General features: G+C 44.0%; 1 protein-coding gene across 1 annotated transcript in view; it reads right to left on the reverse strand.

Annotated features, from left to right (window-relative positions):
• The window catches only part of VPS53 (VPS53 subunit of GARP complex), a 408370-nt gene that overhangs the window by 289391 nt on the left and 95328 nt on the right, over positions 1-23651 (reverse strand). Inside the window, exon 4 of the mRNA XM_069757361.1 lies at positions 16975-17041. Coding sequence (XP_069613462.1) covers positions 16975-17041 — 67 coding nt within the window. The remainder of the gene's footprint in view (positions 1-16974; positions 17042-23651) is intronic.

Here is a 23651-nt window from a genome sequence, read left to right on the forward strand (position 1 = left end):
AAAATGTATCGTTCCCTAGTGAAGTGGCAGCTTCCTGAAGACAAAGCATCCAATACAGACAAAATGAAGCTGCATGCCGTAAAAAATAAATTTTTACTAATGTATACAGTTTAAAATAATTTCTTAAAAATCAAGGAAGATAAATACATGGGAACAGTGTGTGCAAATGGATGCCACATCTTAAAGGTAAAATGCTACAAATTGAGGAAAGTGCCAAAAGGAAAATGAATATATATCAATTATTTTCACACAAAATAATATACCGTATATGAAGGCCAATGAGAAACAATATGTATAAATATATACGCGGAGTTACATTTAAACTTCCTATCAATAGATGGGGCTACAAAGTTACAAAAATGGTGTAGGCATGGGGAAATAAAGGCGTATAGCTTTATCCAGGCGAAACGCGCGTCGGGGTATCCTGCCACACTACAGGTAATATGCTTTGGCATGCACTATGCACTTTTACTTTTTGATTATTCTGCCTTCATGAATTAGAGCACTTTTGCACTTTTTGAAGGAACTCATGACAGAACATAAAACCTTGCTCAGCATATAGGAACGCCTTTATTTCCCCATGCCTTCACCATTTTTGTAACTTTGTAGCCTCATCTATTGATAGGAAGTTTAAATGTAACTCCGCGTATATATTTATACATATTGTTTCCCATTGGGCTTCATATATATTAGTTTGTGTGAAAATAATTAATATATATTCATTTTCATTTTGGCACTTTCCTCAATTTGCAGCATTTTACTTTTAAGATGTTGCATCCATTTGCACACACTGTTCCCATGTATTTATATTCCTTGATTTTTAAGAAATGATTTGAAATTGTATACATTAATAAAAAATTATTTTTTAGGGCATACAGCTGCAGATACATCTGTAAGCAGAGCACCACATAAAGCCCCGCCTACAGGCCGCCCCGAAGCACAAGAAGCTCATTAACTGAAAACTGCAAATAAAAATTAAACAACAACCACAAGGATTTCGTCAGCCAAGGTAATGTTTTAATCAGTATAATGGCTCCAACCTGACACTGTCTGTAGGTTACTGAGAAAAATCCTGCTGACAGGTTCCCTTTAAATAGACATCACTTGTGAGGGCAGCACTGGTCTCTGCACACCAGGTATTCTAACAATGTGCACTGACAGTGCTCTCTTTTGGCGGCTCATTAATTCTGATCAGTACCGGCGAGGGAGCGCACTGTCACTCTAAGGATTGCACAGTGACAAGAATCTACTGAGCATCCATTAAAATTGACAAAACTAATGCTGCGTTTTTTACCGCGATGCGGTTTTTTTGCAGAAAAAAACCGAATCATGTGCACAAAACATGCGGAATTCATTCTAAATGATGGGATGCGTATTGTATGCTTTTTTTTGCAGTTTCATAGCGTTTTTATCGGGGGGAAAACGCGGAAAAAACAGCAACGTGTGCACACAGCCTTAATTTTGCAGTGTTTTTTGCAGATTTCCCACTACAAAATGCATTGGGAAATGTCCGGAAAAAAACGCATCAAAAACGTGGCAAAAACGCATGCAGATTTCTTACAGAAAATATCAGGTTTTTCTCAGGAATTTTCTGCGAGAAATCCTGAACGTGTGCACAGAGCCTAACAGAAAATAGATTGGATTTTGGTATTACATAGGCTACGTTCACATTTGCGTTGTGCGATGTTGCGTCAGAGACGCAACGCAAACAAAAACGCAACAAAACACGCTAAAACGCAGCGTTTTGCGAGGCATGCGTCCTTTTTGCTGAATTTTGGACGCAAAAAAAAATGCAACTTGCTGCATCCTCTGCGCCCTACGCTTGCGGCAAAAAAACGCATGTGTCGCAAAACGCAGCACAACGCATGTCCATGCGTCCCCCATGTTAAATATAGGGGCGCATGACGCATGCGTCACCGCGGTTGCGCCTGACGCAACGCAAATGTGAACTTAGCCATAGATAGGCATTTATGATGTAAATTCATTAACAGCACTTGTTTGCCTAAAGTGTAGACAAAGGTAGTGGCACAAATGTGGCAAGATTCATCATTTTAAACAATAAATCATTAGAAATAAAAATGCTTAAAAACGTCATCAATAGGGGGTTAACTGGTTTCAGCAATTATCCCCCCAAACTATGCAATTAACACAAACGTCTGTAAGGAGATGACAATGGCTGGAGCGAGCGCTGCCTGGCCTAAATCTGGTCTTGTTCTACTCACTCCAAAAATACCAAAAAAGATCTCCACATGAATATACCCTAAAATTGGCCTGTGAGTGGCCCCCTTGTTCATAGTCCCTGACTTGCAATACTGACGTCTCCCCGTTCCACCGCTGTGGCCTCTTCTGCGTCCTCTCACGGTGACGTTTCAGGTCAGAGAGCGCGATGTCGTCACTACTGTGTGCCCTCTGCCTGAACAATCACAGTGCAGAAAGCCGGAAGATGTTGACGCTGAGGAGTCTGGAGCAGAGTTGAGGCCAGTGAGGAGAGGAGAGTATGTCATTTTTATTTTTTATTTTTTTTTAATGTTTAGAGCATCATATGGGGACAATTACATATGGAAAAGTATATGGGGCCCATTATTCTATATTGAGCACTTTGTGGTGCCCATAATACTGTATGGAGGATTATACGGTCTGGTTCCTGAGCTATTGATATCACTCGTGTATTGTAAGGCTATATGCACACGTTGCAGATTTGACTGTGGAATTTTCTGTGCAGATTACGCAGGTCAGAATCTACACCTTTTTAAGTGAAATATTTGAAATTGTACTCTCCCTATATTTCACTGCTTTATCTGTGCATCATAAATTGTAGTATGTGTTAAAGGGGCCCACTGAGACTCTGAGGCACAGTCACCTGGACAGAATTGCATGATTTCAATGCTGCGATAAATGACTAACAGTGATATTTAACAGGTTAGCAGCAACAACCGGACCTCACTCTGGTCACTGCTGTTGGAGGCAGATGTTGGCTACATAATACAGCCAGTATTTGCCTTGTGTGGAGCAGCATAAATTCCAGAACTCAATCCTTACACCCGCATTCACTCAATTAAATAAAAGTATGTCATTGGGTAGAAAGGGGTTAAACAGGAAGTTTGATGACATCACAAAGCACATGGCCATCATAGACATCATATGACATCACAACTGGTATAGAATGCACAAAGTGCAACACCTGAGCCATCTTGTTTCATTAGAGCCTGACAGCTTGAAGGAAACAAGTCCAGGTAGGAAACTCTTCGCTTACGACCTCACTCACAAATTGTATGGATGGGGGGTTAGTAGTGGGATGCAGAACTACATCCTTCACAAGAAAATCTCAGCAAAAAGAACAGTAGCATGTGTCCTGTGATTGTTAGGCCGGGATCACACATGCGAGAAACACGTCCGTGTCTCGCATGTGAAATCCAAGCTCTGGCGCCGGCACTCCAGAGCGGAGCGTGCGGCCCCATATGTTGCTATGCAGCCGCACACTCCGCTCTGGAGTGCCGGCGCCAGAGCTTGGATTTCACATGCGAGACACGGACGTGTTTCTCGCATGTGTGATCCCGGCTTTATAATGATTCTATGACTGGCCTAACAGGGGTACCAATGTGGACAACTCCTTCCCTAAATGAGGACTTGCTGGCGATCAACTGATCATGTGCCACTGGTCTTGAAGACCCTCGGCAATCGGCTGGTTTTTCCCCTCTATGACACCCATGTGCTCTAATAAAAGCATATAGAAAGGGGTGGGCCAGGTGAGACAACTCCACTTGGCTCGCTTTGCCATTAATTTTGTCAAAACATAGCGTTTTCATAATAAAAATTTAATTGCAGACTGCTACAGTTCTGCATGGTCAGCTTTCTTGGTCCTGTTGGGTCAGGGGTGACCGGGAGCTGGCAGTTTATCGTGATCAGGAATTGCAGTATGGCATCCTGGGGATTTCTTTAGTTCATAGAGCAGAAGGTTATACGGATTAGAATAAAATGGTGGAAATGTTTAGGTTTTAACGTGCGTCATGACTCAATTAAGAAAGAGGCTAGTGGTTATTTGCAGCCTGCGATTTTGTTTCATTATTTCAACTCTTCCATGATGTTGGAAACTAGATGCATAACAGCAGTGGGAGTAATCATGACATCACCCGGGTATGACATCACAATTGGTACAGAATGTATAAAGGTCTGGTCCTGAACCACCTTGTGTCCCCAGAGGGTGCAGCTTGATGAAGGCCAGGTAGGTAGCTATTCACTTAACACTAAGGCCCGATGTGAATACTTTTCTGCCCAATGATGACAGAAGCATTCTAGGAGTGATACCTTTATTGGCTAACCAGAAAATAATATGTTTGCAAGCTTTCAGAGCACAGAGGCTCCTTCTTCAGGCAAGATGACAGATAGATGCTATTACTCCCAGAATACTTCTGTCATCATTGGGCAGAAAAGTATTCACATCGATTTTTCTGGCTAACACGGTACCACAATACAATTTGTTATTGTACATCAACACTAAGGCCCCAAACACACATTGTGTGGCTGTGGGGTGTTTGTGGTGAAGTTCAGAACTGCACCATTTGCAACCAAAAAAAAAAAATCTCAGCAAACATCTGTGTTCTCTCTTGTGTATCAGGATGATTCCTTAAATAGGACCTATAATATCATTTTCTTTTTTGTAATGATAGGTGTTATGTCTCATCTAGTTCAGATGAGCAGCTGTAATGAAGTACAGACAGATGACGGTGGTGCAGCTGGATGGCCGAGCAGAAACAACCGAGAATGTTGGAGCTTGATGGCAGCAGGAAGACTAGAACAGGAACCACAGGATACCATGAGCAGAACTGAGGAAATGGCAACTGGCGTAATAGAGTTACAGACTCTAATCAGACTTTGATCAGAGTTTGATCAGAGTGGCATCAGTTTTTCTCAGACGTGCAGAGGGGGAAAAAAAAAGGTTTCTACACCTTCTCAATTCTGTCAGTCTGTGATAATCGGACCGGTGCGGTTTAATTTTTTCATGCACCCATAGACTTGCACAGCACATTTTGATCCATCCCTCGGATGAAAATGTGGAGTGAATCAGTGGGGGACTGGGTCCTGAGAAATCCATTGATTGCTCAAAACAGCTGCTCAACAGACAGAAGCACAGAGCTTCAGCCTGAGTGGGCTCAAATCTATGTACGGGCTTAGTAGAAAGTCTACAAGCCTGAACTCTGCTAGGTGTGCAAGCCTATATTCTTGATCTAATACACACACATTTATATGTACTAGCGGAAGAGCCTGGCGTTACCCGGGCATAGTAACTAATTGTGGTTAGTTATAGCACCTCACTTCTCTCATTTTCCCCCTCATATCTCTCATTTCTCACACCTGTCATTTTCCCCTCAGTATATACCTGCATGTCATCTCCCCTGTATATAGTATATACCTGTATGTCATCTCCTGTATATAGTATATACCTGTTCATCTCCCCTGTAAATAGTTTATACCTGCATGTCATCTCCTCCTGTATGTAGTATATACCTGCATGTCATCTCCCCTGTATATAGTATATACCTGTATGTCATCTCCTGTATATAGTATATATCTGTGTCATCTCCTCCTGTATATAGTATATACCTGAATGTCATTTCCTCCTGTATATAGTATATACCTGAATGTCATCTCCTGTATATAGTATATACCTGAATGTCATCTCCTGTATATAGTATATACCTGTATGCCATCTCCCCTGTATATAGTATGTACCTGTATGTCATCTCCTGTTTATAGTATATACCTGTTCATCTCCCCTGTAAATAGTTTATACCTGTATGTCCTCTCCTCATGTATATAGTATATACCTGTATGTCATCTCCTCCTTTATATAGTATATACTTGTATGTCATCTCCCCCTGTATATAGTATATACCTATATGTCATTTCCTGTATATAGTATATACCTGTTCATCTCCCCTGTAAATAGTTTATACCTGTATGTCATCTCCTCCTGTATATAGTATATACCTGTGTGTCATCTCCTCCTTTATATAGCATATACCTGTATCATCTCCTCTGTATATAGTATATACCTGCTCTGTCATCTCCCCTGTATATACCTGCTGTATGTCATCTCCCCTGTATATAGTATATACCTGCTGTATGTCATCTCCCCTGTATATAGTATATACCTGCTGTATGTCATCTCCCCTGTATATAGTATATACCTGCTGTATGTCATCTCCTCCTGTATATAGTATATACCTATGTGTCATCTCATGTATATAGTATATACCTGTGTGTCATCTCCCCCTGTATACAGTATATACCTGTGTCATCTCCTGTATATAGTATATACCTGTGTGTCATCTCCTCCTGTATATAGTATATATACACCTGTATGTCATCTCCTCCTGTATATAGTATATATACAGGTATGTCATCTCATCCTGTATATAGTATATACCTGTGTCATCTCCTCCTGTATATAGTATATAGCTGTATGTCATCTCCCCTGTATACAGTATGTACCTGTATGTCATCTCCTCCTGTATATAGTATATACCTGTGTCATCTCCTCCTGTATAAAGTATATACCTGTGTGTCATCTCCTCCTGTATATAGTAGATATACCTGTATGTCATCTCCTCCTGTATATAGTATATTCCGTTGTGTATTGGCCAGTCACGTAGCATGCACCATATCCCTGTTAAAAAAAAAAAGAATTAAAATAAAAAATAGTTACATACTCACCTTCCGGAGCCTCCCGATCGAAGCAGTTATCGATGGACCTCGCGCGCTCCAGTCCCAAGAGTGCATTGCGGTCTCGCGAGAAGATGACATAGCGGTCTCGCGAGACTACTACGTCATCATCTCGCGAGATCGCAGCATGGACCGGTTACCGGAGCATCGCGAGCGGGAAAGGCCTGTTGTGGTCCGAGGGGTCGACGGACGGTGAGTATATAACGATTTTTTATTTTTTTTATTATTTTTAACATTAGATCTTTTTACTATTCATGCTGCATAGGCTGCATGAATAGTAAAAAGTTGGTCACACAGGGTTAATAGCAGCATTAACCGAGGGCGTTACACCGCAGTCAACGTTGATATTAACCCTGTGTGAGCGCTGACCGAAGGGGAGTATGCGGACGACTGGCATTGACTGCGGGGAGGAAGGAGCGGCCATTTTCTTCCCGACTGTGCCCGTCGCTGATTGGTCGTGGCTGTTTTGCCGCGACCAATCAGCGACTTGGATTTCCATGACAGACAGAGGCCGTGACCAATGAATATCCGTGACAGACAGAAGGACAGACAGAAAGACGGAAGTGACCCTTTGACAATTATATAGTAGATAAGCGAATCGCTTCAGATAAGTCCTTATCCGAATAGCTATAGCGCATACCGAACAGCTGCATCGGGAACCCGGATACCTGGAGCGATCCCCATAATCAGCTGTCCGGTGCCGCAGCTGCATGTGTCGCAGCTGTGTGACATGTAGAAAAAAAGAGGGGCTGACAGCACTCACACAAAACGGGCGCTCGTTCCTTGTCCAGGGAACCAACCTGGATATATCAAATAGTCCAAACGAAGATGAACAGCGCTCCAGCCGGGTGTCGTAGTATCAAAAAGAACTTTATTAATCCATGTTGAAGCAACGTTTCGACCAGTATCCATGCTTGACAAAGACCAGGTCGAAACGTTGCTTCAACATGGATTAATAAAGTTCTTTTTGATACTACGACACCCGGCTGGAGCGCTGTTCATCTTCGTTTGGGCAGCTGTGTGACAGTCACAACACATGCAGGGAGAGCCTGTTTATTGAGCTAATTATCGGGAGCGCTCCAGGTATCCAGGTTCCCAACGCAGCTATTCGATAACCGCTATAGCTATTCGCTCATCCTTAGTGAACATAGTAAAAAAAACAAATTGTGGAATTGCACTTTTTTGGTAATTTCACCACACTTGGAATTTTTCCCATTTTCCTCTATACTATATTAAAATATTGCCTTGAAATATATCAAGTTAAAGGAGCGCTGGTAGGAATTTTGTTTATATTGTAGGATGAGTTCCGATTTTCACAGACTGACAGAATGGAGTGGGTTGAGAAACATTTTTACTTCTCTTTTCACGTCCGAGAAAAACTGATGGCAATCTCATCAAACTCTGATCAGAGTCTGCAATTGTATTATATTATATAGATGTCTGCAGAACAGAGGCGTATCTAGGGAGCAGCGTCAGGGGCACGTGCACCCGGGCACAATCTACAGGGGGTGCAGCCCCACGGACTGGGAGTCGGCTGTTCACAGAAGCTGCAGCGCACCGGCTCCCAGTGAACCATTGTACTCGGGTCTTACAGAAGCGAGTACAACTGAAGCTCTGACCGCCGTGTCAGAGCACCGCCAGCAGCGTGATCAGGTCATGTGATCACGCTGCTGACATGGGGGTCCTATTTTGTGCAGGGAATATAGTGAGGGGCAATTATTTATTCAGAGGCACAGCACAGGGCAGATATTTTTATTCAGGAGCGTTATACTGACACTGCTGCATTTAAGGGCATCGTGTGGGGATGTGCTGCACATGACCAGGGAAGATGGAGGTCTGCAGAGATGAGCTGTGGATGATAAAAGTCATCATGGCGTCTGGACAAAATGAAGATGAAAGAAAAAGATGTCTCTGCAGTTGTTCATCTAAATAGGTACCTGGATGTTAAAAAAAAAAATAGTGATACTAATTCTCATTTTTATTTATGTTAGGAGCAGCATTAAAGGGGTTGTCCAAGTTTGTGATGAGACTGCAGGCTCAGTGGGCACTGCACGCTGTCAGGATTCTCTGGTGCCGGCCATTTGCATACATGTGGTCACGTGCTGACTAGACATGAGTGGCTGCAAACTCCTAGGAGCAGGGTGTATATTAGTCTGTAAGCTCTCAGGAGAAGCCTGTATAGTGTATATTATGTATATTAGACTGTAAGCTGCTAGGAGCAGGGTGTAGATTAGTCTGTATGATCTCAGGAGCAGACTGTATAGTGTATATTAGACTGTAAGCTACTAGGAGCAGGGTGTAGATTAGTCTGTATGCTCTCAGGGGCAGCCTGCATAGTGTATATTAGACTGTAAGCTACTAGGAGCAGGGTGTAGATTAGTCTGTATGCTCTCAGGGGCAGCCTGCATAGTGTATATTAGACTGTAAGCTGCTAGGAGCAGGGTGTAGATTAGTCTGTATGATCTCAGGAGCAGACTGTATAGTGTATATTAGACTGTAAGCTACTAGGAGCAGGGTGTAGATTAGTCTGTATGATCTCAGGAGCAGACTGTATAGTGTATATTAGACTGTAAGCTGCTAGGAGCAGGGTGTAGATTAGTCTGTATGATCTCAGGAGCAGACTGTATAGTGTATATTAGACTGTAAGCTGCTAGGAGCAGGGTGTAGATTAGTCTGTATGATCTCAGGAGCAGACTGTATAGTGTATATTAGACTGTAAGCTACTTGAAGCAGGGTGTAGATTAGTCTGTATGCTCTCAGGAGAAGCCTGTATAGTGTATATTAGACTGTAAGCTGCTAGGAGCAGGGTGTAGATTAGTCTGTATGATCTCAGGAGCAGACTGTATAGTGTATATTAGACTGTAAGCTGCTAGGAGCAGGGTGTAGATTAGTCTGTATGATCTCAGGAGCAGACTGTATAGTGTATATTAGACTGTAAGCTGCTAGGAGCAGGGTGTAGATTAGTCTGTATGATCTCAGGAGCAGACTGTATAGTGTATATTAGGCTGTAAGCTACTAGGAGCAGGGTGTAGATTAGTCTGTATGCTCTCAGGAGAAGCCTGTATAGTGTATATTAGACTGTAAGCTGCTAGGAGCAGGGTGTAGATTAGTCTGTATGATCTCAGGAGCAGACTGTATAGTGTATATTAGACTGTAAGCTCCTAGGAACAGGGTGAAGATTAGTCTGTATGCTCTCAGGAGAAGCCTGTATAGTGTATATTACACTGTACGCTGCTAGGAGCAGGGTGTATATTGTCTGTAAGCTCTTTGTCTTTTCCTTCCTAGGGTCGACACTTCTGAGCTTATAATTAAATGCAGATATACAGCAATATGCAGCAGGACAGAAGTGATCCAGGGAAATATCCGATCGCCACAACTGGGGTCAGGAAGGAATTTTTTTCCCCCCTGAGGCAGAACTCTCCGGGGGGTTTCTTTGCCTTCCTCTGGTTCTTTGGGTCCAGTGGCTCTCAGTCGGTCCTCAGTGCCCACAGCTAATTCTGTTGTTTCCATGGGGTCTGACCTGAGAGTCATCATGATCATGGTTTAATTTCTTAAAAGGCCGGTAATATTTTTATTACAATGTTGCTTATTGCTATTCCAATTAAAAAAAAAAAAGAAAGAAAATAAAATTGTCATGTGAGTTTTTTCCTCTTGCCTTTGTTTTTTTTTACACAAGTAGAACCAGGAATTATGTGGGTGTTCATTTACAGAAGGCATACCACATACAGAATATCTCCACCCATTGTGGTAACAATGTCAACCCCTTTACCAAGTTACATTATAAGTGTTATGGGTGCCTAGTTCTATGATGGTGCAGGGCCCTAAAATAGTATATATCCTAAACAACAAACTACGAGAGAAGACTGAAGACTGGGACACAGAGCCGCTGAATAGACACAATGTTCTTGTATAAAAGTAGGAAACAGGCTAAAGAGGTCTGCAGCAAGTGGCCCCCAGGGACAAGGTCAGACTGGCCATCTGGCAATTCTGGCAAATGCCAGATGGGCTGATCCAGGTGTGGGCTGCATGAATTGTGACTTAGTTACTTTTAGCAGCTGTGGCGGAGAATGGAGCCGCTGGCTCATTACTCTAAGGCTGCCGTCACTCTAGCAGTATTTTGTCAGTATTTTACCTCAGTATTTGTAAGCCAAAACCAGGAGTGGAACAATTAGAGGAAAAATATAATAGAAATATATGCACCACTTCTGTATTTATCACCCACTCCTGGTTTTGGCTACAAATACTGATGTAAAATACTGACCAAATACTGCTAGTGTGACAGCAGCCTAACAGTTCCTTCGGAAGGCCTCAGTTGCTTCCTGCCTGCTGGAGGCCGGCCCAACACGGGTAATCCTGCAGCGCGATGATGTCACTACATTGTGACACTGACATGTACTACAAAACAGGATTGAAGAGGAGACGGTGGCTGCGGTGCAGGCAAAGGCTGGATTAGAGGAGTATTTGTTTTTATTTATTTTGTGGGATATGGTGCCGATAATAATGTGTGGTACATCATCATACTATATACGGGCCTGTGAGGCGGACCATCATACTATATGGAATGCTGTGGGGGACCATTATAATATATATGGTCCTATAGGTGGACTATCACAGTATATGAAAAGCTTTTGGGGGGACCATCATACCATATAAGGTCCAATGGGTAAGAAAGTCATTATATGAAAAGCTATGGGGATCATTAAACCATATAGGGGCCTGTGCTGGGACCATTATAGTATATGGATAGTTGTGGGGGACGATCATACTATACAGGGGTCTGTTGGGGGAGCATTATACTATATGGAAAGCTGTAGGGGACCATTATGCTATATAAGGTCCTATAGAGGGACCATCATACTACATAGGGTCCTATGGGTGGGACAATTATACTATATGGAAAGCTGTGGGGATCATTAAACTATAATGGGGCCCGTGTGGGGTCCATCATACTATATAGGGTCCTGTAGGGGCCATCATAGTATACGGGTTTATCGGGGACCCTCATACTGAATTGGGGCTGTTGGGGGTCATAATACTATATAGAGGTCGGTGGGGGATATAATAATATATGGGGGGTTGTGATTATCATCATTGTTTCGGGGTTATGGGGCACCAACATTCTGTATGGGGGACCATCATACTATATGAGGCACTGTGGAGAGACCATCATATCATATGGAAGGCTGTGGAGGGACCATCAAACTGTATTGGGGCTGTGGGGACCAATATGCTGTATGGTAGGATGTGGGGGCATACAATACTGTGTGGGGGTTCCATCACACTGCATTGGGGTTGTGGGGGACGATCATACTGTATTGGGGTTGTGAGCAGACTATCATATACTATATAGGGGCCTATGGGGGAATCATATTATATAGTGGTGTGGGGGGACCATAATACTATATAGGGGTATTGGGATACCATCATACTGTATTGGATCTTTGGAGAGCCATCGTACTATGTGAAGGGTCGTGCTGGGACCATTTTACTGTGTGGGGGATCATCATACTATATGGTAGGCTGTGGAGGGGACCACCATTATGTGTATGGTGACAATGATACTGTGTGCAGTGGCCATTAAACTGTGTGGCCTGTGGGTTAACCATTATAGTGTGTGGGGAAACCACCACACTGTGTTGGGGGGGGGGAAGGGGTGACCATTTTGTTTTGTGGTGTATGTGGAGGAATGTGGGACCATTATTCTGTTTTGGGGCACTTTTTGGTGCAAGAATAGTAAGGGGATTCAGTTGGGGCAAAATAACTGTGTAAGGGTTGAAATACATTTGCTTCTCCTAAACTTGGAAAGTCTGCCCTGCTGTGACGGAGCCTATGTTCTGTGACAAGACTTTTGCAAAGGGTTCCTGTAATTTCTATGTGCACCTATAATATTATAGGGATAGCACAGGAGGTATTATTATTATAAGAATGTACAGGGGTGTTTGTACTATAAGTGGTCAAGGACAATTATTATAAGGAGGCACACAGGGACATTATTACTATAGGGTGCTGTATAACTGGAAGGAGGGGCATTGTTACTATGAGGAACTCTAGAGGGATTATTATTACTGTGTAGGTACACAGAGGAGCCACTGCTATTGTGTGAGGCACAAAAGGAGAGTAATATTACTGTACAGGGCATAGAGGGGAATTACCGAGTATAAGCCGAACCGAATATTAGCCAAGGCAGCCATTTTACCACACTGGGAAAACTTACTCACGTGTGCCCGCTACTAAAGGTAATGAATATTCACTGCTCTCCATGCCTATGTGAGTTGAGAGCAGTGAATACTCATTCCCTTAAGTAGTGGGAACACGTGATCGCACGGCCGCTGTAGGAAGCCGGCGGCTGCGACTACTGTGCCCGCTAATAACCCTTTAAACCTTGGAGCTTTTATTGGTGTTGCTTTTTTGATTTTTGCTCCCCTTCTTCCCAGAGCCATAACCTTTTTATTTTTCCATCAATATGGCCATGTGAGGGCTTGTTTTTTTGCAGGACGAGTTGTACTTTTGAACAACACCATTGGTTTTACCATGTGGTGTACTACAAAACAGGAAAAAAATTCCAAGTGCGGTGAAATTGCAAAAAAAGTGCAATCCCACACTTGTTTTTTGTTTGGCTTTTTTGCTAGGTTGACAAAATGCTAAAACTGGCCTGCCATTATGATTCACCAGGTTATTACGAGTTCATAGACACCAAACATGTCTAGGTTCTTTTTTATCTATCTTTTTTATCTTTTTTACAAACTTTGTAAAAATAATTTTTTTAAAAATTGCGCCATTTTCCGATACCCATAGCGTCTCCATTTTTTGTCATCTCGGGTTGGGTGAGGGCTTATTTTTTGCGTGCTGACCTGATGTTTTTAACGATACCATTTTGGTGCAGGTACAATCTTTTGATCGCCCATTAATGCAATGTCGTGGCGACCCAAAAAATGTAATTCTGGCGTTTTGACCTTTCTCACTACGCCGTTTAGCGATCAGGTTAATCCTTTTATTTTATTGATAGATAGGGTGATTCTGAACGATTTTTTATATTTTTAAAAACATTTTTTTTTTTTTTTTTTTTAACTTTAGGCATGATTCAGTAGTCTCCATAGGAGACTAGAAGCTGCCACAGCCCGATCCGCTCTGCTACATAGAGGCAATGATCAGATCGTCTCTATATAGCAGATTTACTCACTTGCTATGAGCACCGACCCCTGGGTGGTGCTCACAGCAGGCCACCACTGACAACCATAGAGGTCTCCAGCCAACACACCGGTGAACCGCGATCACGTGACGGGGGTCACCGGTGTGCTTATTTCCGGGGCGATTGCCGGAAGCGTGATTTAAATGCCGCTGTCAGAGTTTGACACTGGCATTTAACTGGAGACCGACATCGGAAAGGGGTTAAAGAGAAATGAATATTCATTGCGAGCACAGTGAATATTCATTTCTCTTTAGCAGCGGGCACAGGTGTTAGCTGCAGCAGCCGGCTCCTGCCTCCAGTGACCCGCCACAGATGCTCCCTCTCTGTCTTGTGGGACCCTGACTTGAGTATAAGCCAAGGGGGGCTTTTTCAGCATAAAAAATGTGCTGAAAAACTCAGCTTATGCTCGAGTATATACGGTATTACTGACTAGGACACTGGTTATAGCACTATGTGGCTTGTGTAGAGGTGGGGGAATGTGAGGAGGGGGCTCTGTTACATTTTGCAGGAATGAGTTAAGGATGGAAGAAAAGGTAATGGCGGCCTGGACCAAATAAAAAAGAAAAAGGAAAATAAATGACAGTAATCAGCAAAAACGTAACTTCTGAGAACCTCTACAGTACACATATATGGTATGCAGAGCACTGGTGTAAAACGGACAATAATATATGGTCATTGTATGGTCTAGTACAGAGGTTTTAGTTATTGATCAGTATGGCGGTATTTTCACCACTGTATATCTGATGATATTTATCCGTTATACTGTAATGTTATTAAATCTTATGTAAAGTTATTATTGTAAATATAGATAGTAGTCTTGATTAGTGATAGCGAATATACTTGGTACTCGAGATTTCTCGAGCATGCTCGGGTGTCCTCCGAGTATTTGTAAGTACTCGGAGATTTAGTTTTCATCGCCGCAGATGAATGATTTACATCTGTTAGCCAGCTTGATTATATGTGGGGATTCCCTAGCAACCAGGCAACCCACACAAGTACTTATGCTGGCTAACAGATGTAAATCATTCAGCTGCGGCGATGAAAACTAAATCTCCGAGTGCTTACAAATACTCGGAGGACCCCCAAGTGTGCTCGGGAAATCTCGAGTACCGAGTATATTCACTCATCACTAGTCTTGATCCCCTTTTTCATGTACAGCACCATGGAATTAATGGTGCTATATAAATAAATAATAATACCGTATATACTTGAGTATAAGCCGAGAATTTCAGCCCATTCTTTTAGGCTGAAATTGCCCCTCTCGGCTTATACTCGAGTCATTCCCAAGGGTCGGCAGGGAAGGGGGAGCGGCAGCTGTGTAATAATACTCACCTGCTCCTGGCGCGGTCCCTGCAGGTCCCTGGTTCTCCGGGCGCTGACCGCTTCTTCCTGAATTGAGCGGTCACATGGTACCACTCATTACAGTAATGAATATGGACCCGACTCCACTCCCATAGGGGTGGAGCCGCATATTCATTACTGTAATGAGCGGTACCATGTGACCGCTCAATTCAGGAAGAAGCTGCCAGCGCATGGAGAACCAGGGACCTGCAGGGACCGCACCAGAAGCAGGTGAGTATAACGGGGGCATATTCACCTGTCCCATGTTCCACTTTCGGCGCCGCTCCGTCTTCCGCGTCCTCTGCAGTGACGCTCAGGTCAGAGGGCGCGATGACACGATTAGTGTGCGCGCCGCCCTCTGCCTGAACAGTCTGTGCAGAGGACGCGGAAGACACAGTGGCGCCGACGGTGGAACGTGGGACAGGTGAATATAGCAAGTGCTGGGGGCCTGAGCGACGAGAGATGAGCATGTTTTGTTTTTGTTTTTTTAAATCGCAGCAACAGCATATGGGGCAAATATTTCTATGGAGCATCTTATGGGGCGATAATCAGCATTATATGGGGCAAATATCTCTATGGAGCATCTTATGGGGCCATGTGCAGCGTTAAATGGGGCAAATATCTCTATGGAGCATCTTATGGGGCCATGTGCAGCATTATATGGGGCAAATATCTCTATGGAGCATCTTATGTGGCCATGTGCAGCATTATATGGGGCAGTTATCTGTATGGAGCATCTTATGGGGCCATAATCAGCATTTGTGCAGCATTATACGGGGCAAATGTGTCTATGGAGCATCTCATGGGGCCATAATCAGCATTTGTGCAGCATTATATGGGGCAAATGTCTGTATGGAGCATCTTATGGGGTCATAACATTTGTGCAGCATTACATGGAGCATATTTTAATATGGAGCATCTTATGGGGCCCATCATAAACTGTATGGAACATTATATGGGGCGTATTTTGTATGGAGCATTATATGGGGCCCATCATGAACTGTATGGAGCATTATATGGAGCTCCTGATTCAATATGGATATTCAAAAAAGAAAACTAAACCTACCGATGTCTCATTTAATTTTACTTTTATTGGTTCCTATTTTTATTTTTGACATTTACCGGTAGCTGCTGCATTTTCCACCCTAGGCTTATACTTGAGTAATTAAGTTTTAACAGTTTTTTGTGGCAAAATTAGGAGTCTCGGCTTATACTCGGGTCGGCTTATACTCGAGTATATACGGTAATTTCCTGTAGGCAGGATGCTATAATTAATAGAGACCTTAATCTGGGGAAGGAGGTAGGAACGGCATGGGACTGTGTGTTTTCAAATGCCAGGGCTGAATTTTAGTTCCAGTCTGTTCATGGTGTGAATGTAACTCTAATAAAGGACTGCATTAGCCATCATGATTCCTCAAAAAAGAGCCTGCCTGGAAGACCCAAGATTAAATTAAAAAAAAAAAAAAGTATCAAAAGACCGGAAGAGAAAGTCCCCCCCCCCATACTGATTAGGTGAGTTTCCCTTTCCATAACTGGTTTCCAAGTGCCTACAGGGTCACTATTGAAAGGTACAGGGTCACTGTAGAAAAAGCAAGATCCTGAAAACTGCACAGTAAAAATGTCTTATGAATGCTTCCAGAGTCATTAAGCAAAGACTATTGGCAAATACAGAAGGATTCTTCAAAACAGAAAAAATAGGAAAATTTAGAATTACTGCATACCTGTCTCCCATCCTGACCAACATTTGTTTGACCTCGTACTACAGTTCTTATACTGTCATCCAGACGTCTAGAACACAAAAAAACATATTTGTCATACTACTGCATTATAGTGTTACTTACTTGTTCTTCCGAAAGCAATTATGTGACATCACAAGCTTCATTTCAAAGAATAGATATTAAGACAGAATTTAGACTGCAGCTTTCGAAACACTCAAAGGAACAAAACCTTCAAAACCACTAATGACAGAATGTCTGTAGTATGCCCTTTGTGCCCTTAACTATGTAACTAAAAAATGCAAGAGCGCAATAGGGTCTTATCAGGGTAACATATGATTTAAAAAAAAAAAAAAAAAGACATGAGAACAAAGTGAGACAACACCTAAAAGGCCTGGAATCCAAGTGCAGCAGCTTCCATAAAATATTTCAGAATGAAGTGCCTCTGGAGTCACGACAAACCAGTAGTAAGGTAAAAATGTAGGTTTATTGTCAACGTGTTTGAACTGCAGTGACCTCAGGAATTTCTCCTCACAGTGAACTGCATTGAACTCGAGCTCAGAGCTGTACAGTGAGACTTTTACTCACTAGCAGTGATCTCACTGAGGTCACCGCAGGTCAGGGATCCGGCTGGGAATGCAGCCTCAGTGACCGGTGGTAACCTCGATGATGCCACCGCTAGTCATTAATGCTGCTCACTCTCTAGTGGCTTTCATCCTGGACGGCCGCTTCTTGGCACCGTCCAGGTTGAAAAATACTTATCCCAGACATGGATTATGGCATGGGACAGAACGACAGACAGATGAGAGATATGGCCATTTTATTTTTTTTTACAGGAGACCATGTCTTAAGTGCAATGGTCGTTAGGAGTGTATAACTGTGTGTTATTTTTATATAAAAAAAAAAAAAAGTAAAAGTGACGTGTTTTTTTTATTTAAAATAAAAGACTTTATTCTGGGTGTGTGTTTATTTACAATATAACTAGTGATGAGCGAGAGTACTCGTTGCTCGGGTGACCTCCGAGGATTTATGACTGCTAAGAGATTTCGTTTTCATTGCGACAGCTGAATGATTTACAGCTACTAGCCTGCTTGATTACATGTGGGGATTCCCTAGCAACCAGGAACCCCCACATGTACTTAGCCTGGCTAGTAGCTGTAGCTGTAAATCATTCAGCTGAGTTGAGGAAAACTAAATCTCCAAGCACTAACAAATACTCGGAGGTCACCCGAGCGTGCTCTGGAAAACCCAAGCAACTAGTACACTCGCTCATCACTAAATATAACTATAGAATTACTAATGGATAGGTGTCTTACAGACGCCTCTCCATGTCTAAGCTGTGATTTTAATGTCACTGGAAAATACAAAGGTGACATCAACCCCACAAACATGAACTCCACTTGTCACCACAGGGCAAGAGGGAAGATACGGGCAAAGCGCCAGAATTGGAACACTTAATATATGCGCCTTTTCTGGGGCAGCTGTCTGCTTTACCTTGGCTGGTTGTCAAAAATAGGGGGGACCACCATACTGTTTTTTTTGTTTGTTTGTTATTAAATTATTTAAATTAAAAAAAAAAAAAAAAGAGTGGGGACCCCTTTATTCTTGTTAGCCAGCCTTGCTAATGTTGACAGCTGAGGGTTGTAGCCCACAGCTATCAATTTTGCCTGGCTGGTTATCAAAAATACGGGGAAAATAAATTGTACTGGGGGTGATTTTGGAGACTTCAGCGACCCTACAGTTTTCATTGAAAAGTGGACACAGACATTTTTAAAACTTAATCCAATCATCTGTTTGTTTTCTTTAAAGGGAATCTGTCAGCAGGATTTCACAACCCAAATTATTTATTTATTCGGACTCCTATGACAGCACTACGAGAGAGGGGATCCGCCCTTAAGTAACAGGAAACCTACAGATACAAAAAGGGCGGTACCTCTCCCATGCATCAGTTAGTTTCCTGTTCCTGAAGGGACTGGATCCTACAGAAGACTTTCTACAGTAATTCCGGGCCGGCCGGACTGATTCAGGTAGCGAGGGGGTCCCCTACCTCGGCCGGTGCGGGTACCTGATGTGGTCACGGTGGCCCTGGCAGGGCTGCACGGCTGTGGCTAATCAGCGAGGAGTGGTCGCCAGGGGGTGTCCTGTCTCCGGAGCCAGCGTGCGCTAAGTATAGTGGTCCTCCCTCCCTCGTGTGCTGTGGGGCTCTGATGGGGCAGCAGCGTCTAGGGGGCGCCGGCCGGAGTACAGCTGGCTGGCCTCGGCGTTCCACGATGGCTGCAGCGCTGACAGGAAGTGCTGTGAGCTGTGGTGACGTCGGTAGGCGGAGCCGGCGACGACTTCCGGGTCGCGGAGCTCCTGCGCATGCGCGGGGGCTCCAAGATGGCGGCGCCCACTGGAGATTCATGCCGCTCTCCCTCAGGCCCTCGGATGATTCCCCACAGCTGCGGGGGGGGGGGGGCGGTAAATTCAAAACGGACGCTGAGCAAGGTGTGCTGACCGAAGGAGGGGCTTTATAAGAGAGCTCCAGCGGCGTGTTCCCGGCTTCTGGCTCCAAATTGCTGAAGATGGAGTCTGATCAGGATCAGCAGGTTGTGCTGCTGGACGAAGCATCCCAGAAGCCTAAGGAGAAGGAACACGAAAGAAGGAGCGATGGATCTGGCCGCAAAAGCTCCTCCAGACAGGGGTCTGGAGTGTCAGCCAAAAAAGATCCCCCTCGTACTTCGGTATCTCTCTGGGTGTGGGCAGCCACTGGTAAGTGATCTTCGAGAAAGTTCACTTAGTGACTAGTCTCCCCTCATATGTTTTGTGCAGGGAAGAAAAAACATCAGTATGGCGAAGCATAGGGAGTGTGCCATCTGCGGGGTTCCCTTGCCTGACTCACCCTAAAAAACTATGTGACTCCTGTATCCAGCAGACGGTGAGGTCCTGGAAAGAGGGGAGGGGGTATGGCATTTAGATCTTATAGACTAGTCTGCCTTAAGGTACCTTCACACATAACGATATTGTTAACGATATCGTTGCTATTTGTGACGTAGCAACGATATCGTTAATGAAATCGTTCTGTGTGACAGCGACCAACGATCAGGCCCCTGCTGGGAGATCGTTGGTCGCTGAATAAAGTCCAGAACTTTATTTCGTCGCTGGACTCCCTGGAGACATCGCTGGATCGGCGTGTGTGACACCGATCCAGCGATGTCTTCACTGGTAACCAGGGTAAACATCGGGTAACTAAGCGCAGGGCCGCGCTTAGTAACCCGATGTTTACCCTGGTTACCATGCTAAAAGTAAAAAAAAACAAACAGTACATACTTACCTACAGCCGTCTGTCCTCCAGCGCTGTGCTCTGCACTCCTCCTGTACTGTCTGTGAGCCGGAAAGCAGAGCGGTGACATCACCGCTCTGCTTTCCGGCTCCCAGCCAGTACAGGAGGAGTGCAGAGAAGCAGAGCGCAGCGCTGGAGGACAGACGGCTGTAGGTAAGTATGTACTGTTTGTTTTTTTTTACTTTTATGATGGTAACCAGGGTAAACATTGGGTTACTAAGCGCGGCCCTGCGCTTAGTTACCCGATGTTTACCCTGGTTACCGGCATCGTTGGTCGCTGGAGAGCGGTCTGTGTGACAGCTCTCCAGCGACCACACAGCGACGCTGCAGCGATCCGGATCGTTGTCGGTATCGCTGCAGCGTCGCTAAATGTGAAGGGGCCTTTACTTATCCCCTCAGGTAGCGGAAGAATCCTCTTCTACTGCGTCCAGTCTGAAGGAAATGGTTAGAATGGAGGTCAGACAGTCCATTAAGAACCTTTCACAAACAGGAGGCTCTAAGCAGAGAACTCAGTGGACGTCTGATTCGTCTGTGGATAGGGACAAGAGCGAAGAATCGGACGATTCAGCAGCATCATCCTCCTCCTCGGAAGAAGACGCTGCTCGTTTTTGCTTACCCTTAGAGAGGATAGACAAATTGATAAAAGCAGTCAGAGGCACAATGGGTATAATAGAACCCAAGCCTCAACTATCTAAAGAACAAATGATGTTCAGTGGGTTAGAACAAAGGAAGCGCAGGGTTTTTCCTATGAATGAAAAGATACAGGAACTTATTAACAAGGAGTGGAGGAAACCGGAGAGAAAAGGCTCCTTACCACCTGTGCAGAAGCGTAGGTATCCTTTTGATGACCCAGCAGTAGGTAACTGGGAAAAGGCCCCAAAACTGGATGCGGCAATTGCCAAGGTAGCAAAGCGATCCTCTCTCCCGTTTGAAGATATGGGAACGCTTAAAGACCCCCTAGATAGGAAAGTGGATACCTTCCTAAAGGGGACCTGGGAAATGGCAGCGGGCTCCTTAAGACCTGCGGTGGCGTCAACCTGCACGGCAAGGTCAATGATGGTCTGGCTGGACCAGTTAGAGACCCAATTAAGACAGGGGGCCTCTAGAGACTATACTCGCTGCATTACCTGTAATCCAGGAGGGGGCGGCTTTTTTATCGGACGCTTCAATTGACTCCGTTAAGTTGGCAGCTAGAGCAGCAGGACGTTCTAATGCTGCAAGGAGAGCCCTATGGTTGAAATGCTGGCCAGGGGATATGCAGGCGAAAGCAAAGCTCTGCGCTATCCCTTGTAAAGGCGAGTATTTATTTGGGCCTACCCTGGATGAACTCCTGGAGAAAGCAGGAGATAAGAAAAAATTTCCCTTCTCACCGGGTACAGATCGATCCAGATGGGATGATAAGCGAAAACGAGGTACAGGTCTCATGTTTCGCCGTAACCCGACAGAAAGCAAAAAACAGGATCAATGACTAGAAATCCCGGTGGGAGGGAGACTGTTGCATTTCTCGGCAGAATGGTTGAGAATCTCAAACAGCGTTTGGATAAAAGACACTATTTCCCATGGTCTCAAACTTGAATTTGTTCATACTCCACGGGACAAATTCAAGTTAACACCCTGGCGCTCATCTCCCACTGAACAATTTGCCTTAGAAGAGGAAGTGAGGACTCTTTGCTCTAAAAATGTTCTGGTAGAAGTGCCGTATTCTCAGGCAGGGAAAGGGTTTTACTCTCCCCTATTCCTAATCCAAAAACCGGATAAGACTTATAGAACCATTATAAATCTTAAGGGTCTCAATAAGTTTTTGGTAAAACATACTTTCAAAATGGAGTCCATCAATTTGACAATAAAAATGCTTTTCAACAATTGTTTTATGGTAGTAGTGGATTTGAGAGATGCCTACTATCATGTACCCATTCATGCCGATTTCCAACGATACCTGAGGGTAGCAGTGCTAATGGAGGGAAGGATTCAACATTTTCAGCTCAGGGCACTCCCCTTCGGGATAACTTCTGCTCCTAGAGTGTTCACTAAAATAATCGCTGAAGTCATGGAACATTTAAGGGAATCAAATGTCCTTATAATCCCCTACTTAGATGATTTCCTTATTATAGGAAATTCGGTAGATCACTGTCTGTCACAATGGGAGATTACTAAAGCTAAACTAGAACACCTGGGTTGGATCATAAACTTCGAAAAATCTAAGTTACAGCCCCTAAATATTCAAAAATTCCTGGGATTAATGTTGAATTCAGTAACACAACAGTGTATTCTCCCTATAGAAAAGATAGATCTGATTCAGAATTATGTATTAAAAGCAATTAATACACCCTCCATGACACTTCGGCAAGCAATGTCCCTACTTGGGTCACTCACATCTTGCATTCCAGCAGTTAAGTGGGCTCAGTTCCACACCAGATCCCTACAAAAAGAAGTCTTGTTCCATGACAGAGCCTTAGGAGGCGCGTTAAATGGGAAATTAACGTTGGGACCAATAACATTGGATTCCCTTAGGTGGTGGTTAGATAAACAAAATTTATCAGCAGGGGTTCCCTGGATAGTAGATGTCACCCAGGTGATAACCACAGATGCCAGCTCTTTGGGGTGGGGAGCCTATATGAGGGACATGGTGGTCCAGGGGCAATGGGAACCCTTCACAACATTCTCATCCAACCAAAGGGAGTTGTTAGCGGTTGAATTGGCTGTTAAAAAATTCCTCATATCTGCAGGGCCAGCACGTCAGAATTCTGTCGGACAACAGAGTTGCAGTCGCTTATATAAACCGGCAAGGGGGAACACGTTCCGAGACATTAATGCAGATCACGGATCGCTTGTTCCAGGTGGCAGAGCTCAATTTTCAATCTTTGACAGCTCTCCACATCAAAGGAAAAGAGAATGTGACAGCAGATTTCCTCAGCCGAAATGTATTAAAGCAAGGAGAGTGGTCTCTCAACGAGGACATTTTCAATCTTATCATCCACAGATGGGGTCAGCCAGTGGTGGACCTGTTCGCCACCAGAAGCAACAGAAAAGTAAAACTTTTTTGCTCTCTAAATCCCAGGGAGAATCCCCTGGCGGTGGACGCGTTTATAATAAAATGGGATTTTCCACTGGCTCATGTCTTCCCACCGCTGAACCTGATACCTCTAGTTGTGAGGAAAATCAGGGAAGATCGAGCAAAAGTCATCCTTATCGCCCCCTTTTGGCCCAGAAGAACCTGGTTTGCCTGGCTCAAGACAATGTCCGTATCGGTTCCCTGGGTACTGCCAGAGATCCCGAAATTGCTTTCTCAGGGACCAATATCCCATCCACAAGTGGCAGCGCTCCATTTAATGGCGTGGAGTTTGAACGGTCACTATTAGTG

The sequence above is a fragment of the Ranitomeya imitator genome, chromosome 3, assembly GCF_032444005.1.
Source record: "Ranitomeya imitator isolate aRanImi1 chromosome 3, aRanImi1.pri, whole genome shotgun sequence".
NCBI lineage: Eukaryota > Metazoa > Chordata > Amphibia > Anura > Dendrobatidae > Ranitomeya > Ranitomeya imitator.